General features: G+C 44.7%; 1 protein-coding gene across 8 annotated transcripts in view; it reads right to left on the bottom strand.

The window, feature by feature from the left end:
• The window catches only part of CARMIL1 (capping protein regulator and myosin 1 linker 1), a 281,077-nt gene that overhangs the window by 165,575 nt on the left and 102,090 nt on the right, over window positions 1-13,412 (bottom strand). For 6 of the 8 annotated variants that reach the window (XM_031435099.2, XM_010980137.3, XM_064476244.1 and 3 more), the window contains one exon: window positions 1,723-1,773. Coding sequence is in view for 4 of the 8 variants with exons in the window: in XM_010980137.3 (XP_010978439.3) it covers window positions 1,723-1,773 (51 nt within the window). In the remaining 4 variants the exon portion in view is untranslated. The other 2 variants (XM_031435102.2, XM_064476246.1) reach the window with 2 other exon arrangements.

Genomic DNA, 13,412 nt, shown 5'->3' with positions numbered 1-13,412 from the left:
TTTAATAGTTGTCTGGTCCTTAACAAGACAGTAATTTAAAAAAAAATTAACTTTTATCAACAGTCACTATTTCATAGACATTCTCTCCTTTTGCAGCCTATTTTATTGATATGTAAAATATCTTTAATCTCAAAATGTATTACTATAATTATAAATGCTTTGAAAAGGTTTGGAAACAAACCACTTGACCCTTGGTGGGCATCTCATTCAATTGTGGGAACAGGTGTAAGCAGGTACATTCTCCTATAACCTAGCAGCTATGAAAATGCAGCTGGTATCAGTCAGCATCATTGGGGATAGCATGGGCAGTTTGCTCAGTTTGGCTGGTGAGGTGAGGTGGAGGTCAGTTAAGATGCTCCTGCTTCACCTAAGGGCTGTCCCAGGGATAAGTGAAGTACCAGGGAGCCAGGGGAGCACTGAGACATTTCAGCTAGGCCCTCAAGGATGACTTCAAGTTTGCCAAACAAAGAAGGAGTGAAAAGGGAAATCCAGGCAGAAGAAAAAGAATTTGCAAAGGCATAGAGGCATTCAGTGAACTAGGGCAGGGTGGAAACTAGAAGTAGACCTGCAGTTCCAGTGATCAGCAAGGGAGGACAGGCTGAGGATGTGATTCATCAGAGTCCAGTTATTATTAATGGTGAGGAGGGGAGTCACTGACACAGACGGACAGACATCACAGCAAGGTTCAAGCCATTCTCTCTAATCTCATCCACGGCTATTTTTTTAATAGGCCTGTGCTCTCAGTCCCCACGACTGCCCCTCCCCTGACTCCAGCCCACCCCAAAGACAGTTTAAAGAATGTCACTGAGCAGGAGGACTAGATAGGCAGCTGAGACACAGGCAGGCTGCAGGAAGACCTGAGGACATCTTTAAGACAGAACCAGAGACACTAGTGATTGGTTCAACAGGAGGAAGGAATTAGCCCAAACTCTCAGTAGCTCTTCTATCATTCTCTCACTAACCCCACCTCTACCCTCAGCAAGACAGCCCGCATCTGAAAGACAACAGAGCAAGTCTAAATGTGACTATGTGATGGTCCTTCAGGAACCCCCACTATTCCACAGGCAGTGATCCATGTCAATTGCCCATCTTCCTGATCAGTTTCTCTCCCTCCACAGCCTCCACCATCCTGGGTCCAACACCCCAGCTCCCCAAATGCACTGTGCTCCTGCCGACTGCTGAACCTTTGACCAGTGAAGACCCCTTTAACACTCTGGTTGACATGGGGTGATCCTCCAATCCAGCTTCTCTGTGGACACTTCCCTGATCTGATAATTACCCAGGGAGGAGGGCTGTGCTGGCCATGTTCCCAGAAATGCACTCTCCAGAGTTATGAAGGTTATTTCCCACGTGTCAAAACCTTAGAAAAATCTGCCATTAGTGGACTGAAGGAAATAAGAACTAGACTTGAAGAAAGTGTAAACCCTGCCCCAGTTGAGAGAGAAAAATAACCGAAATCCACAAGCCTCTGGGATGAGGAGCACAAAAGCTTTCACCACTTTTCTCAGGATGCCTTTTCACACAGAGAGGAAGCAAAGGAGCAAAACATGTCTGTCATCACAATTTAGGTGCTTTCTAGGGAGGAAGAAAGAAAATACAGTTGTACTAAGGGAACTCCGGACACACTGGCCTGAATCATAAGTCTAAGTAATTGAGAAGTGAGTGTGTGTGTGTGCGCACACGCACGCACACGCTGCTAGGAGGAAACTCACCGACACTTACCTTGGTGGGGATTCGTGCTGTTACCAGGAAGGCTCTGCATGATGTTAGCACCTGTAAGACAGAAGCAGCGGCACCATGTCAGTACAGGCTGGGGGCTGTGGTATGACCCACAGGTCTTTAATGCTACTTTAATGCTCCTGTCATGTAAGAAGAATAAGTGAGCTGGAACAGCTTCTTGGCCCTGTAGGATTATTAGTTTTACTCTAGGAGTCACTGCCAAGGGCCGTGTTGAACAAATCACCTGCAAAATCTCAAGATGAGCCATCAGTCAGCAGTCCAAAGGACCAAAAGTTCACTCCAGCTGAGAAAGAAGGTCTCCGTGATATTAAAATACAGATATCTTATCCACAGCATAAGCCCCACTGTATCAACAGCGACCTTAATGAAAAGGCCAGGTACTCATTCGCTCTCCCCAAATGACAGCCATATTCACCCTCTTGCTTTCCATTCTCTGCACACTAGCTGATCACATTTACATAATATATAGGCAGCAAAACAGGCTAGTCTTCCCAAAAGTCATCCCTAACTCTGCTTCTCAGCTATGCCTCTCTCAATCCCAGAGAGAACATTTACGGAAGTTTCGATTCCAATACTCAGCTAAGAACATGTCGATCACCCATGGGGTCCCATATGCTGATAGCTCCTCTTCCCCAGCAGGGGCCCTTGTGAATACAAGGGGGCTGGAAATAGTCTGAACTCTTAGTTCAGACTTGGCGCAGGGATGCCACGTCCACTACCCTCAGTGTCTGAACACACCACTCTGCAACTTGGAGGTCCGGGCAGGCCTCACAGCCCTTTGCCATCAAGAAAGGGGACTCCAGCACTTGTCAAGTTCTGGAGGGATAACTGTTCTTGATCTTCCAAAGATCTTGATCTTCCAAAGACTCTTGTCACTGAGTTGATATTTAGCAAATGATGTGTATGTGCTAGTTTAAGGATGCTAGATTTGAACAAAGCTTTAGAACTCAAAGGTCAAGGACACTGAGGTGCATGTTGTTATGGGACTGACCTGGATTCAAGCCACAACTCATACTGTTAATCCACTCGCAGAAGATGAATCCATGGGTGTGACTGTGGCCTGCTCTGTGCCTCTCTCTAGTCTCCCAACTCCAGGCAGAAACAGTGTATTTTTTATAAAACTCTTTTTTGAATAATCATGGGTCACCACTATTGGGAGTAACTCAAGCCAATACTCTTTATGAGACAGATGACAAAGGGAGGTGGCCGGACACTGGCTGGGAGAGTCTGGTAATGTGCAAGGGGAAGGCAGAGGGGGCAAGGCCTGGCCCATTTCAAGACTTTCTACCAAAATGCCTTCAGTCACAGCTACTCACAGGAGCCTTTTTTCACCTGGATCATTTCTGCTACTTGATTTTAGAGGTGATGTGCTCTAAAAGACCATTAAGCACAAGAAAAGGTATCTATCTTTGAATATGCCATAGGCAGTTCTTTTCCCTAAGGAGTGATCCTTCCTTTTTACTAAGGCTTTTGGAGACAGGGTTTCCTTCCATTAAAACAAGCAACAGAAGTGAGAGGAATGTTTAAGAAGTGGGGTCAGATGAGTGAGAGGAGGTCAGATGTAGCCTAGTAGTAGCAGGACTGGCTATGTAACTCACAGGGCCCTTGTTCAAAAATTATAAAGAATTTTAAGACAGTGACATCTTAAGCCATGCGTAGGGCCTCCTGAGAGCGCTGCCCTGTCTAACTGGTCACGTGCCCTTGAAGCCAGCCCCAAGCAGTAGCTGCAATTAATCAAGTGTTCCCGATCTGCCATAAATGGGCGAACATCCTTGGATACGCTGATGCATTTAATCCTCCCAACAACCATATTCTATATGATTATTACCCCCATTTTACAGATGAATAAACTGAGACTCAAGGACAGAAGTAGGATTCTCATTGAGCCTCCTCAGTCAACTCCAAAGACTAGGCTCTTCACCATGAGACTACCTTTGCATGTTCCAACCCAATCCTTCCTCCTGGTACTCCAGCCCCTGGCAGTCTAGTTTAGAGAAGTTTGCCTTCTCTAGACTAAGGCCTTGCTCCACAGCACATCTTTTTCTATTTTTTTAATTGAGTATAGCTGGCTTACAGCATTGTGTTAGTTTCAGATGTACAGCATACTGAATCAGCATTTTTGCAGTTTATACTCCATTATAGGTTATTACAAGACAATGAGTATAATCCCCTGTGCTATACAGTAAATTCTTGTTGCTTATCTATTTTGTATACAGTAGTTTGTATCTGCTAATCCCATACTCCTAATTTGTCCCTCCCCACTTCCCTCTCCCTTTGGTAACCACAAGTTTTCTATATCTGTGAATCTGTTTCAGTTTTGCATACACACGCATTTGCATTATTTTTTAGATTCCACATATAAGTGATACACAGCATTTGTCTTTCTCTGTCTGACTTATTTCACTAAGGATAATATTCTCTAGGTCCATCTCTGTTGCTGCAAATGGCAGAATTTCATTCTTTTTTATGGCTGAGTAATACTACATTCCATAGCACATCTTGATGTAGTACCCTTTCAAACATTGCTCTTCCTCCTCCAGGGGAGGGGGGAGGAGAGGAAGGTGGAGAAAAAGGAGGAGGAGGAGGAAGAAATAATGCTGAGCCTCATGGGCTCACCACCAGCACGGGCTCTAGGACGCTAGACTCTATTCTCAGCATGTCTCCCTCTTGATTTATGGTTGACCCTTCACTAGCTCGGGGGTTAGTCTGCATATAACTTGCAGTTGGCCCTCCAGACCCATAGTTCCACTGCATCTGAGGATTCAACCAACTACAGATCGTCTAGTAAGTACTGGAGTATTTACTATTGAAAAGTATTTGCATATAAGTGGACCCATGTAGTTCGAACTCCAAGGGTCAACAGCACAACACAGCACATTCATTTCTTTCTTCCAAGGGTACTTATATCCAATCTTTCCAATCTTAAGTCCATAAAATCTTTGCATAGAAGTAAAATAATAGCCAAATCATAAAACTCACATGCCAGAAAGGACTCAATATCAATCACCTAGTGAAAGAACCACTTAGGGTTTATAATCTGAGAGCAGATCCGAAGAAAACTCATAGCTAGTTGGTGCTGGAGCAGGACCAGAGGCTGCAACTCCTTCCTCGCTGTCCGTTCTTTTCACTCTCTCCTCAGCTAGCAATAAGGTTCAATGCCAAAAGCCCCAGCAGGCACATGTAGCCTCCTCAGTATTCAGAAAAATACACTCAGCTCTGTGAACATTCCATCAAAGGAAAATTGGTCCCACAAGATCCAGGATCATTTTTCAAACATGGGAGTAATTCTGGCCCACACTTGTTGGGTACAGTGTTCTCACAGGTTTGCATACACAGTCTCCTTTAATCCTCACAGCAGCCTATGGGATAGACACTTTTATTATACCCATTTTAAGAAGAAGAAACTGAGACATAGGGAGATTATATAACTTGCCCAGGTCACCCAGCAAGTAGGTGGCAGGGCTGGGATTCACGCGCAGATGGTCTGGCCACAGAGACCGAGCTCCTAATTACTTACAGCGGCTCTCAAATCTCAGCTTCCCAAGAACCATCTTCCTCCACAGTCTGCACACATGCAAACACAGATACGTCATAGAAATTTAGAGGCAGAAAGAAGCCAACAGGTAAAAGCATCATCAATAGGATGATGGATGTTTGGATTTCATAAGAAAAAGGACCAGGCCCTACGGTCTGCCTGTGTCTGTTCATCTGTCTCTCGGTCTCTGCCTCTCTCTCTCTCCCTCTCTCTCTCTGATAGTGGGTTAATCTCTGTCTCTGTTTGCACCTGTCCACCTGATTCTCTATGTGTATCTCTTGGTCTATCTGTGTCTCTCCTCGCCTGTTTCCCACCCTTCCCTCCAACCCCTTCTCTCTGCTCCCCATCACATCCCACTCCATCTTTTCATTCTTGCCACCCCTCCTTTGGATCCTCCCCTCTTCCCTCCATTTCCCAGAGCTTTCTCCATGCTAATCACTTGAGAGCTTTTATCTTATTTATGCTCACTGCAAAACAACATGCACCCATCACAGAGGAAATACAGCATTCTGGAAGAGCATTTCATTTGGAACACAGTCATAGGGAAACCTGAACAGAACACGAAATAAAAATGACAAGACACCTTTTGACATTATTATACGCCAAGCACATTGGTAATTAAGTGATTATGAGGTCCCCTCTGTGAATCTAATTACTCAGTCTTAAACAGTAATCTCAAAACAGGTACGCAAATAACCGACACGTGGCAGCAATCAGCAGCACAAGACAAGGGCTGGCCCTTCTCCCCCGACCCCCCCCCCCGACAGGTGTCATGTTTTGGAGAATAACGTCTCCCACGAGCAGCCAAGGCACCAGATGACCTACCTGCCTTCTCTTGACCTGCCCTCTCCTGGAAAGTCACCAGAGGCTTTCTAGGGGCCACTGACAGGGTATTAATCGGCTCAATACATTTTTAAAAGGAGAGGAAAAAACCCCAGAGTGTTCATACAGGTTCACCTTTTGAGGAAAGAGCCATCTCTTGACCATATGTAGATACACGATGTTCTACTGATCACTTCTGCTTTCACTCTGGCAACGGTGCTCACAATCCGTGGCCCTGTGTGCCAACTCCCTTTCTTGAGAAAGATTTTAAAGGCAGCGTAAGTACACAGTGTTCTTCGGCAGTTGGATGCAGGCCAAAATAATTTGTTTGAAACGAGACACTCCATGAGGGAGCCCAGGCTTTGCAGAGAGAAGCTTTGCACTGGCTGGTCCCCATTTCTGGTGGTCAGCCTAGGATCCCCAGAGGCACAAGGACTGTCCTCAGAAAGCCTGGAAGGGAATGGAGTGGAAAGGGTGAAACCCTCCGACACTGACCCAGCCTTTCCCAAGACTATGCCCACCTGTGAGCACAAGAGCGTAGCAATATTTTGAAGCAAGTATGAAAAGCTACAAAGGCTACCATTCCAAGAATTGTGCCTTTTGTTCCATTAATGCAAACTGGGCCAAGAAATGAGGCCACATTCATGCTGGGAATTCCAAAGAACTCAGTATCCTAGCTTTCCTGTTTGGTGCCAAGTCTGCCCTAGGATGTGTGGTCTTGGAGATCTTACAGTACACACACGTGGCTTCTAGCAGGTGAACAGGGGAAATCACACAGGAAAACTCCTCTTTGATTTATCACGAAGTGTTTCCTGACAGAGGGCACTAGCGTGGTGCTAGGGATAGCAAGCATCTTCCTTGCAGAGTGACCCAATCTTCATTTCCGGTTTCAGCACCGAGAATCCAGCATCCTGGAAACTCGGACACTTGGGTCGCCCTACTCGCTTTGATTTTGGATTCAGGGAGACAGATTCCAATTCTGGCTCTGCCACTTTCCAGCTGTTTAACCCTGGCAGAGTTAGCTGACGTCCCAGTTTGCTTATCTGGAAAACAAGAAGAAAACTGCTCTGCACGGCTAATACTGCTGTTTTAAGTAAGATACAAATGTAGATAAAGCCCCAGCCCAGCATCCAGAATGTCTCTGCTGAATATATCATTAACATTGGTGGGAGAGCATCTTAAATTTAGATTCCCAGAGTAAGATTGAGGAGTTACACCTATCGGATTTTTAAATAGAAAGTTTTTGTCAAATGCACAAAACAAACAACGATAAGACTGAAAGATTCTGAGACATCTCCTAGGCCGAAATATTCCTTCCTATCTATCTATCTATCTATCTATCTATCTGACCTTGAAGGAAAAGAATTTTCTTGCCAATTTAAAAAAAAAAAAAAATGGGAGGGGGTGTTGAAGGAGTATATGTGCTTGGCCAAGGAACCTTAACCACAAACAGCAAGCTGTAACTTCCCTCCCACTTCCTCCTCTGGGGGAGGCCCTTTCTTCCAGGAGAGTCTTAGCATGCAAACCACATTTTCAACCTCTATAATGAATTTCCTCTCCCTTTCATTGAAATGCAAGCAGCAGCCTGGTTCCCTTAGAGGATTCTTAGTTCAACTTTTCACTTCAAAATTGCACTTGGAAACATTTATAAAAATCCTCCCTACTGTTAAGACTCACAGCTTAGCGGAGAAACCTTAATTTTCTTATGGAGATGACACATAATGAGGTCGGCTGTGGAACCCTCTCACTGCACATTTACTAAAAACAGAAATAAGTAAAGTATCTATCTCACCCTCTGAAATAACTCCATTACCTAAAGCCTACCGCGGCAAGGGCAATCCATAAATTTACACCCTCTAAATCTACATTCTCTCACCCACATTACCAGAAACGCATTTCCTTTAAAACTGGGTTCTTCACAGCAGACATTCAACCAAGGGTCTTATACCCCCAAAGTGCTCTCTAATTTGACAAGCAAACTAAATGATGAATGCCACTGAATATGTTTCCCCTCTTCCAAACTCCCAGGGACAAGATCTCATTAATCCAAGACACACACTTCGGGGAGGGAGAGAGGCAGGTGGTGAGGACAGTTACCACCACTGTGGAGAGTTATGAGTGACAGATGCTAAGGGACTTGGCAAGGTTACCCACAAAGTTGAGGAAGAATAAAAAGTCTCTTCTGGCCCTGAGCCTCGTAACACCCCACAGCACACTGCTCTGACAACCATCACCCTCTCTGGCCAAAGCAGGACACTGCACCCAAAAGGAATACAAAACAAAGCATCATTTTAGTCCAATTTCTGGCCTCAAATCTCTTACAGAACTGGTCCATCATACTTGCCAGGCATCCATCTCTCTCCTACTGTCACTGATTTAACTGTGCTCTGACTAGGCAGCACAGTCCAGTGCAGGATCTGAAAACTACAAATCCCACCCCCACCTGTTTTTTACAAATAAAGTTTTATTGGGACACAGCCGCACACATTTGTTTAACAGACTGTCTCTGGCTGCTCACACTACAAAGGCAGCGTTGAGTAGATGCAACAGAGATTTTTACAGCTCACAAAGCCTAAAATAGTTACTATCTGATCCTTTACAGGAAAAGTTTGCTGACCTGGTGGAGCGGTTTAGAGGACAAACTCTGGGGTCAGGTTGCCTGGGCTTCGATCTAAGCTTCACCATTTACTGTCTGTGTGACTTGGGCAACCTCAGGGGTTCAATTTCATCTTCTGTAAAATGGGAGCCACAAGGTGCACCTCATGGAGTTCTGTGGGTTAAATGACTCAATGTGTGTAAATAAATGGACAGACGGGAAGTGCATAAAAGAGTGCCAGCAAATGGAAAGTGCCAGTGTCTGTTATTATTTATATTTCAATATTGTAATAAAACCATACATGTTCATAATAGGACTAAACTAATAAGAGAGTTACTAGATTTAGCCCTGGTTGGGCCCCAAGATTGCCAAGTGACCAAACTCTGAACAAGGTACTATCTCTGTGGAACTGAATTCAGCCAAGTCTAAAATAAGGGGGTTGGAGCAGGTTTCTAACTTCCTACACCCTCGGTCATGACTTAGGCCTACTGTGGGACTGTCTCAGTTCTAAGACCTCAAAACTCTTTGCTGTGTGTGGACTGCCAGGAATGGTAAGCCACCAGCAAATTTTTTTTTGGTGGGGGGAAGGTAATTAGGTTTGTTTATTTTTTTCTTTTTAATGGAGGTACTGGGGATTGAACCCAGGACCTCATGCATGCTAAGCATGCACTCTACCACTGAGTTGTATACCCCCCACCCACCAGTAAATATTTGCTGAGAGGAATTAATTCCTTCTTGGGTCCCTGCTCACTGGAAGGACAGATGCTCCCTCACTAGGGGTGGTGGGGGTGGAGGCGAGTAAGCCACTGGAGTTCCGTTTTCTCTTTAGATGTCTAGTTTCGGGGAAGCCTTTGTACTCTAACACCTGTGCAAATCCATTTCTTTCCGCCTGGTTATTTATGCCATTATGCAGAAATGGAATGTTTACCTACAGCTTGTCAGACACAATCGCTTCATTCTGTCCTCAGTCCCTTTATTGTTAAGTTGTAAGGCTTTATCAAAGCATGCAAGAAAACAAACACATAATTCTTCCCCACCGATGAGCATGTGGCTACTTCAAAACAACATCAATTCTTCTTTATGTCACTCACCTTTCAGATCTTCTTTTCAAAGCACTGGCTGATATAAAATTCTGGAATTGGTCACATCGATTCTACTATAATGACATATTTTTAAAGGCAGAATAATGGTGTTCCCACCATCCCTAGAATAGGGCCGCCTCTTAAGCTAAGAGTAAGGATGAGCCCATTACCCAGTGCCAGTCCCACGTGGTCCAGGAAGGTCACATTAAGGCACTCGTGTGTGGCAGTTTCCGCCCAGACCTCTCAGTATTGGAGTCCCACAGGTCTGTATGTAACACGCTTGGGAAAGGACCTCTGCTAGTCATCACTGTCATATTTATGTTTTAAATGAACTCACCAACAGCAGAATCACAGTCATACAAAGAGTACAGAAAACATACAACATGAATGTAATGGTCAAGTTAACCCAGTTAATTAACAAAACTTCTGCTTCCCTAACACAAGGACAGCCTATCTCTTCCTGAATACGTTATGATTCACTAGAACCCAATTCTAGTGAAAAATCACAGGGTGAAGAGGGATCTGCAGATGGGCGTATCCAATTCCTTTAGTTTGTAGATGAGGAAACAGACCAAACAATTGTCTGCATTTATCAAGGCTTGCTTTTTTTCCCCAAACAATGGAATTTTAAGCACAAATAAATTTATTTAAAGGAAATGGGTAGCCTCTCAATTAAACAAAATCTTTAATTTAAAAACAGGGCTCAAGAGGGACAGAAACCAAATCAACTCTGCAGATTTGAGGTGCAAGAAGTAGTGGGAAGTCCCTTCTGGCTGCCCCTATGGAGTGAATGGACTCCAATCACTTTTCTTCCACATGTGACCCTCTCGAGATTCAAAATCCAAGGGCGAGAACCCCATCCTGGGTGAGGCAACCAATAAAGACCACCTAGAATTACTTGAAGGAAAGACATGTGACAGTTATGGCTCAATGTCAAAGAACACTGGCTCCAGAGGCAGAGAGCCTGGGCATGAATCCCCACTAGACCACTCACTACTGGATATGTGACCTTGGGCTGGTTACTCAGCCTCTCTGTGCCTTAGTCTCCTCACCTGTAAAAACATGGAGACACATCTTCTGAGAGAACGTATGTGAGGTACTCAGAACAAGACCTGGCACATAAAGGAGTCCAATAAACGCGTGTCCTTGGACAGGTTCAATAGTAATCGTAGTTCACAACTGGCTGCACAGCAGAGTTGGAACACGAAGTAAGTTTCACTCGTCTTTTACTCACATTCTAATGCTGCAGTCCCTCCCCAACCTACACCACTGTGAAGTGTCAGCCCATGTTTCCGGGCCCTGCCTCCCCATCTCTTCCAGCCAAGAAGGCACAAGTGTCACTTCCTTATTCTTCACCTTCTGCTCTATTAGCATTTTTATTGAATGAAAAAAGTGCACATTTTCTTTCCTTCTCTCAGAGCAAATTTATGAAATATTCTTCCACTCTGCCAAAGTGTGGGTGGCCTACAGTAGAAGGGGTTGATGTAGACTTAATATTGTTACATAAATAATCAGATTGAGAGATAGGCTTCATTAAATTCCACGATGAGGAATAGGGAGAGAAGGAGAAAAAAGATTTGGAGTGATTACATCAAGAAATCTTGGTATGCAAGTAATTCTCAAAGTGAGGGCGGCAGCCCCTTGGTGGGTGGTTCAATCAATTCTGTAGAGTTTAACAAGCATGTTAATGGAACAGACGACACTGAATGGGAAGTGAAAAGAAAATCAACTGCACTGGAAGTAGAAACTATAAGCACTATTTCATAAAACTTTTGTTTCAGAGATATCAGTGTGCACGTGTGTGTGTGTGTGTGTGTGTGTGCGCGCGCGCGCACTTGTGTACACACCTTGGGAGGGGAGTGCTTCTCAAAATCAATATAAAACAGATTTCTTCTCTGAGTCCAGGTTTTAAAAATTGGATAAAAGCTGGCTTACGGTACCATTTGCATCTGTAACTATGATCCGCAACGAGGCTATGGGCGAGGCTGAGACAGCACGGTAGATGGCAAGAGCATGCGCTTTGGAGTCCACAAACCTCAGGAGAAATCCCAGCTTTGCCATTTTGTGAGAGAGAGGTAGTAGGCAGTGCCGCTAAAACTCCAGGCTGCAGTGTCCTCACCTCTAATTTGGAGAATGTTTATCCTTGTGTAAGGATTAGAGATAACCTACCACGTGCTAAGCCTATCGCAGACATTAATATAAAAGGAGTCACTGTAACTGACCTCATGCTTAACAGAATATAGCTCTGAAAGTGAGCTGTGGAGATAAAAATACTGAGACCTGCAGAGATGTGTGCAAACCCGCTAGTTAGGAACAGAGCCAAGCCCAGATGCCCTGTCTCCTGGGCTCAGCTTCGTTCACAACACATCATCTCCAGGATGTTGCTTGAGTCAGTGCAGGGGGAGATTATTCCCATGGTAACTATAGCCCATCTGAGAAAACAGAGAGAATTTCCATTTCTGGGTGGTGACGTAGTGAAACCTGATATAGAGGAAGAACAGGCTTTGGACTCAGGCCCATTTGAATTCACTTGCCAATTCCCCACCTAACAATCACGTCATCTTTCTGAGTCTTATTTTTCTTACCTGTAAAATGGGAATGGCCTAAGCTCTGTTTGACAGCTGTGAGGATTAAACGGGTTAACTTGTAAAAACCCTAGCACTCTCCTAGACTTTATTCCCTTGACTTCATTCACTGATGATGCTAACACCTGGCTAAAAATCTCCGTACACCCCCTCACTCCAAATTCTGTCATCAGAGGTCAGTAATGCATCCATTCACATAAGGGCACTGACTCTGGGGAAGTACTGCAGTTTGACTGCCCCAGTTTGAATCCTGACTCCACCACTCACAAGCGTGGGTGATCTGAGGAAAGGCCTCTCTAGGTCTCCCTTTCCTCATCTGTGACATCAAGGATCATCATACATACCTCAATGGGAGTTGTGATGATTGAACCACAAAACACACACAAGGTACTTAGAACAGTACTGCCAACAGAAAGTGTTAGTATCATTGTCATGCATCCAGAGAGACTCGGTGATCAGGTGGCCTTCTCATTCTTTGATCTTACGTTCCACTTAGTCATTCCCTGGGTCGTGTTATCTACTGCTTAAAACTGTACCAGCCCTAGGATTTCTAATTCATCATCCCACTCTCTGACCACAACTTTCTTATTTCTCCTGAAGTGTGATCCATGGGCCAGAGGGGCTGGCATCACTTAGGAGCTTGTTTGAAATGCAGAATCTGAGACCCTACTCCCAGACTGACTGCATCAGCATCTGCAGTTTAATAAGATCCCCAACATGACTTATATACACATTATAGTCAGCGAAGCACTTGGATCTTTTTCTCTCCTCAGCTGCGCTCACCACTCTGTTTCTTGCCCCCTGACACTCCCAGGTCACTGACCATTGTACATCCTACCAGCCTATCTTCATCCCACTAAAACCCCACTGAAATCATTCCTCCCCTCTTAATACCTTCAGCCTGTGTGTTCCTTGTCCTTTCATTACACCCACAAAGAAAAACCTCAGCCCTGGATGAACTGCCCCACCCAGCATCTGCCTATTCCAGGCTTGCAGCGGTGGCTGCCAAGCGCAGCTGGAGAATGGATCTAACCCACAAGCTGATTCTGCTC

This window comes from Camelus dromedarius, chromosome 19 (assembly GCF_036321535.1).
Source record: "Camelus dromedarius isolate mCamDro1 chromosome 19, mCamDro1.pat, whole genome shotgun sequence".
Taxonomy (NCBI): domain Eukaryota; kingdom Metazoa; phylum Chordata; class Mammalia; order Artiodactyla; family Camelidae; genus Camelus; species Camelus dromedarius.
This window is presented reverse-complemented; position numbering and strand designations above follow the sequence as displayed.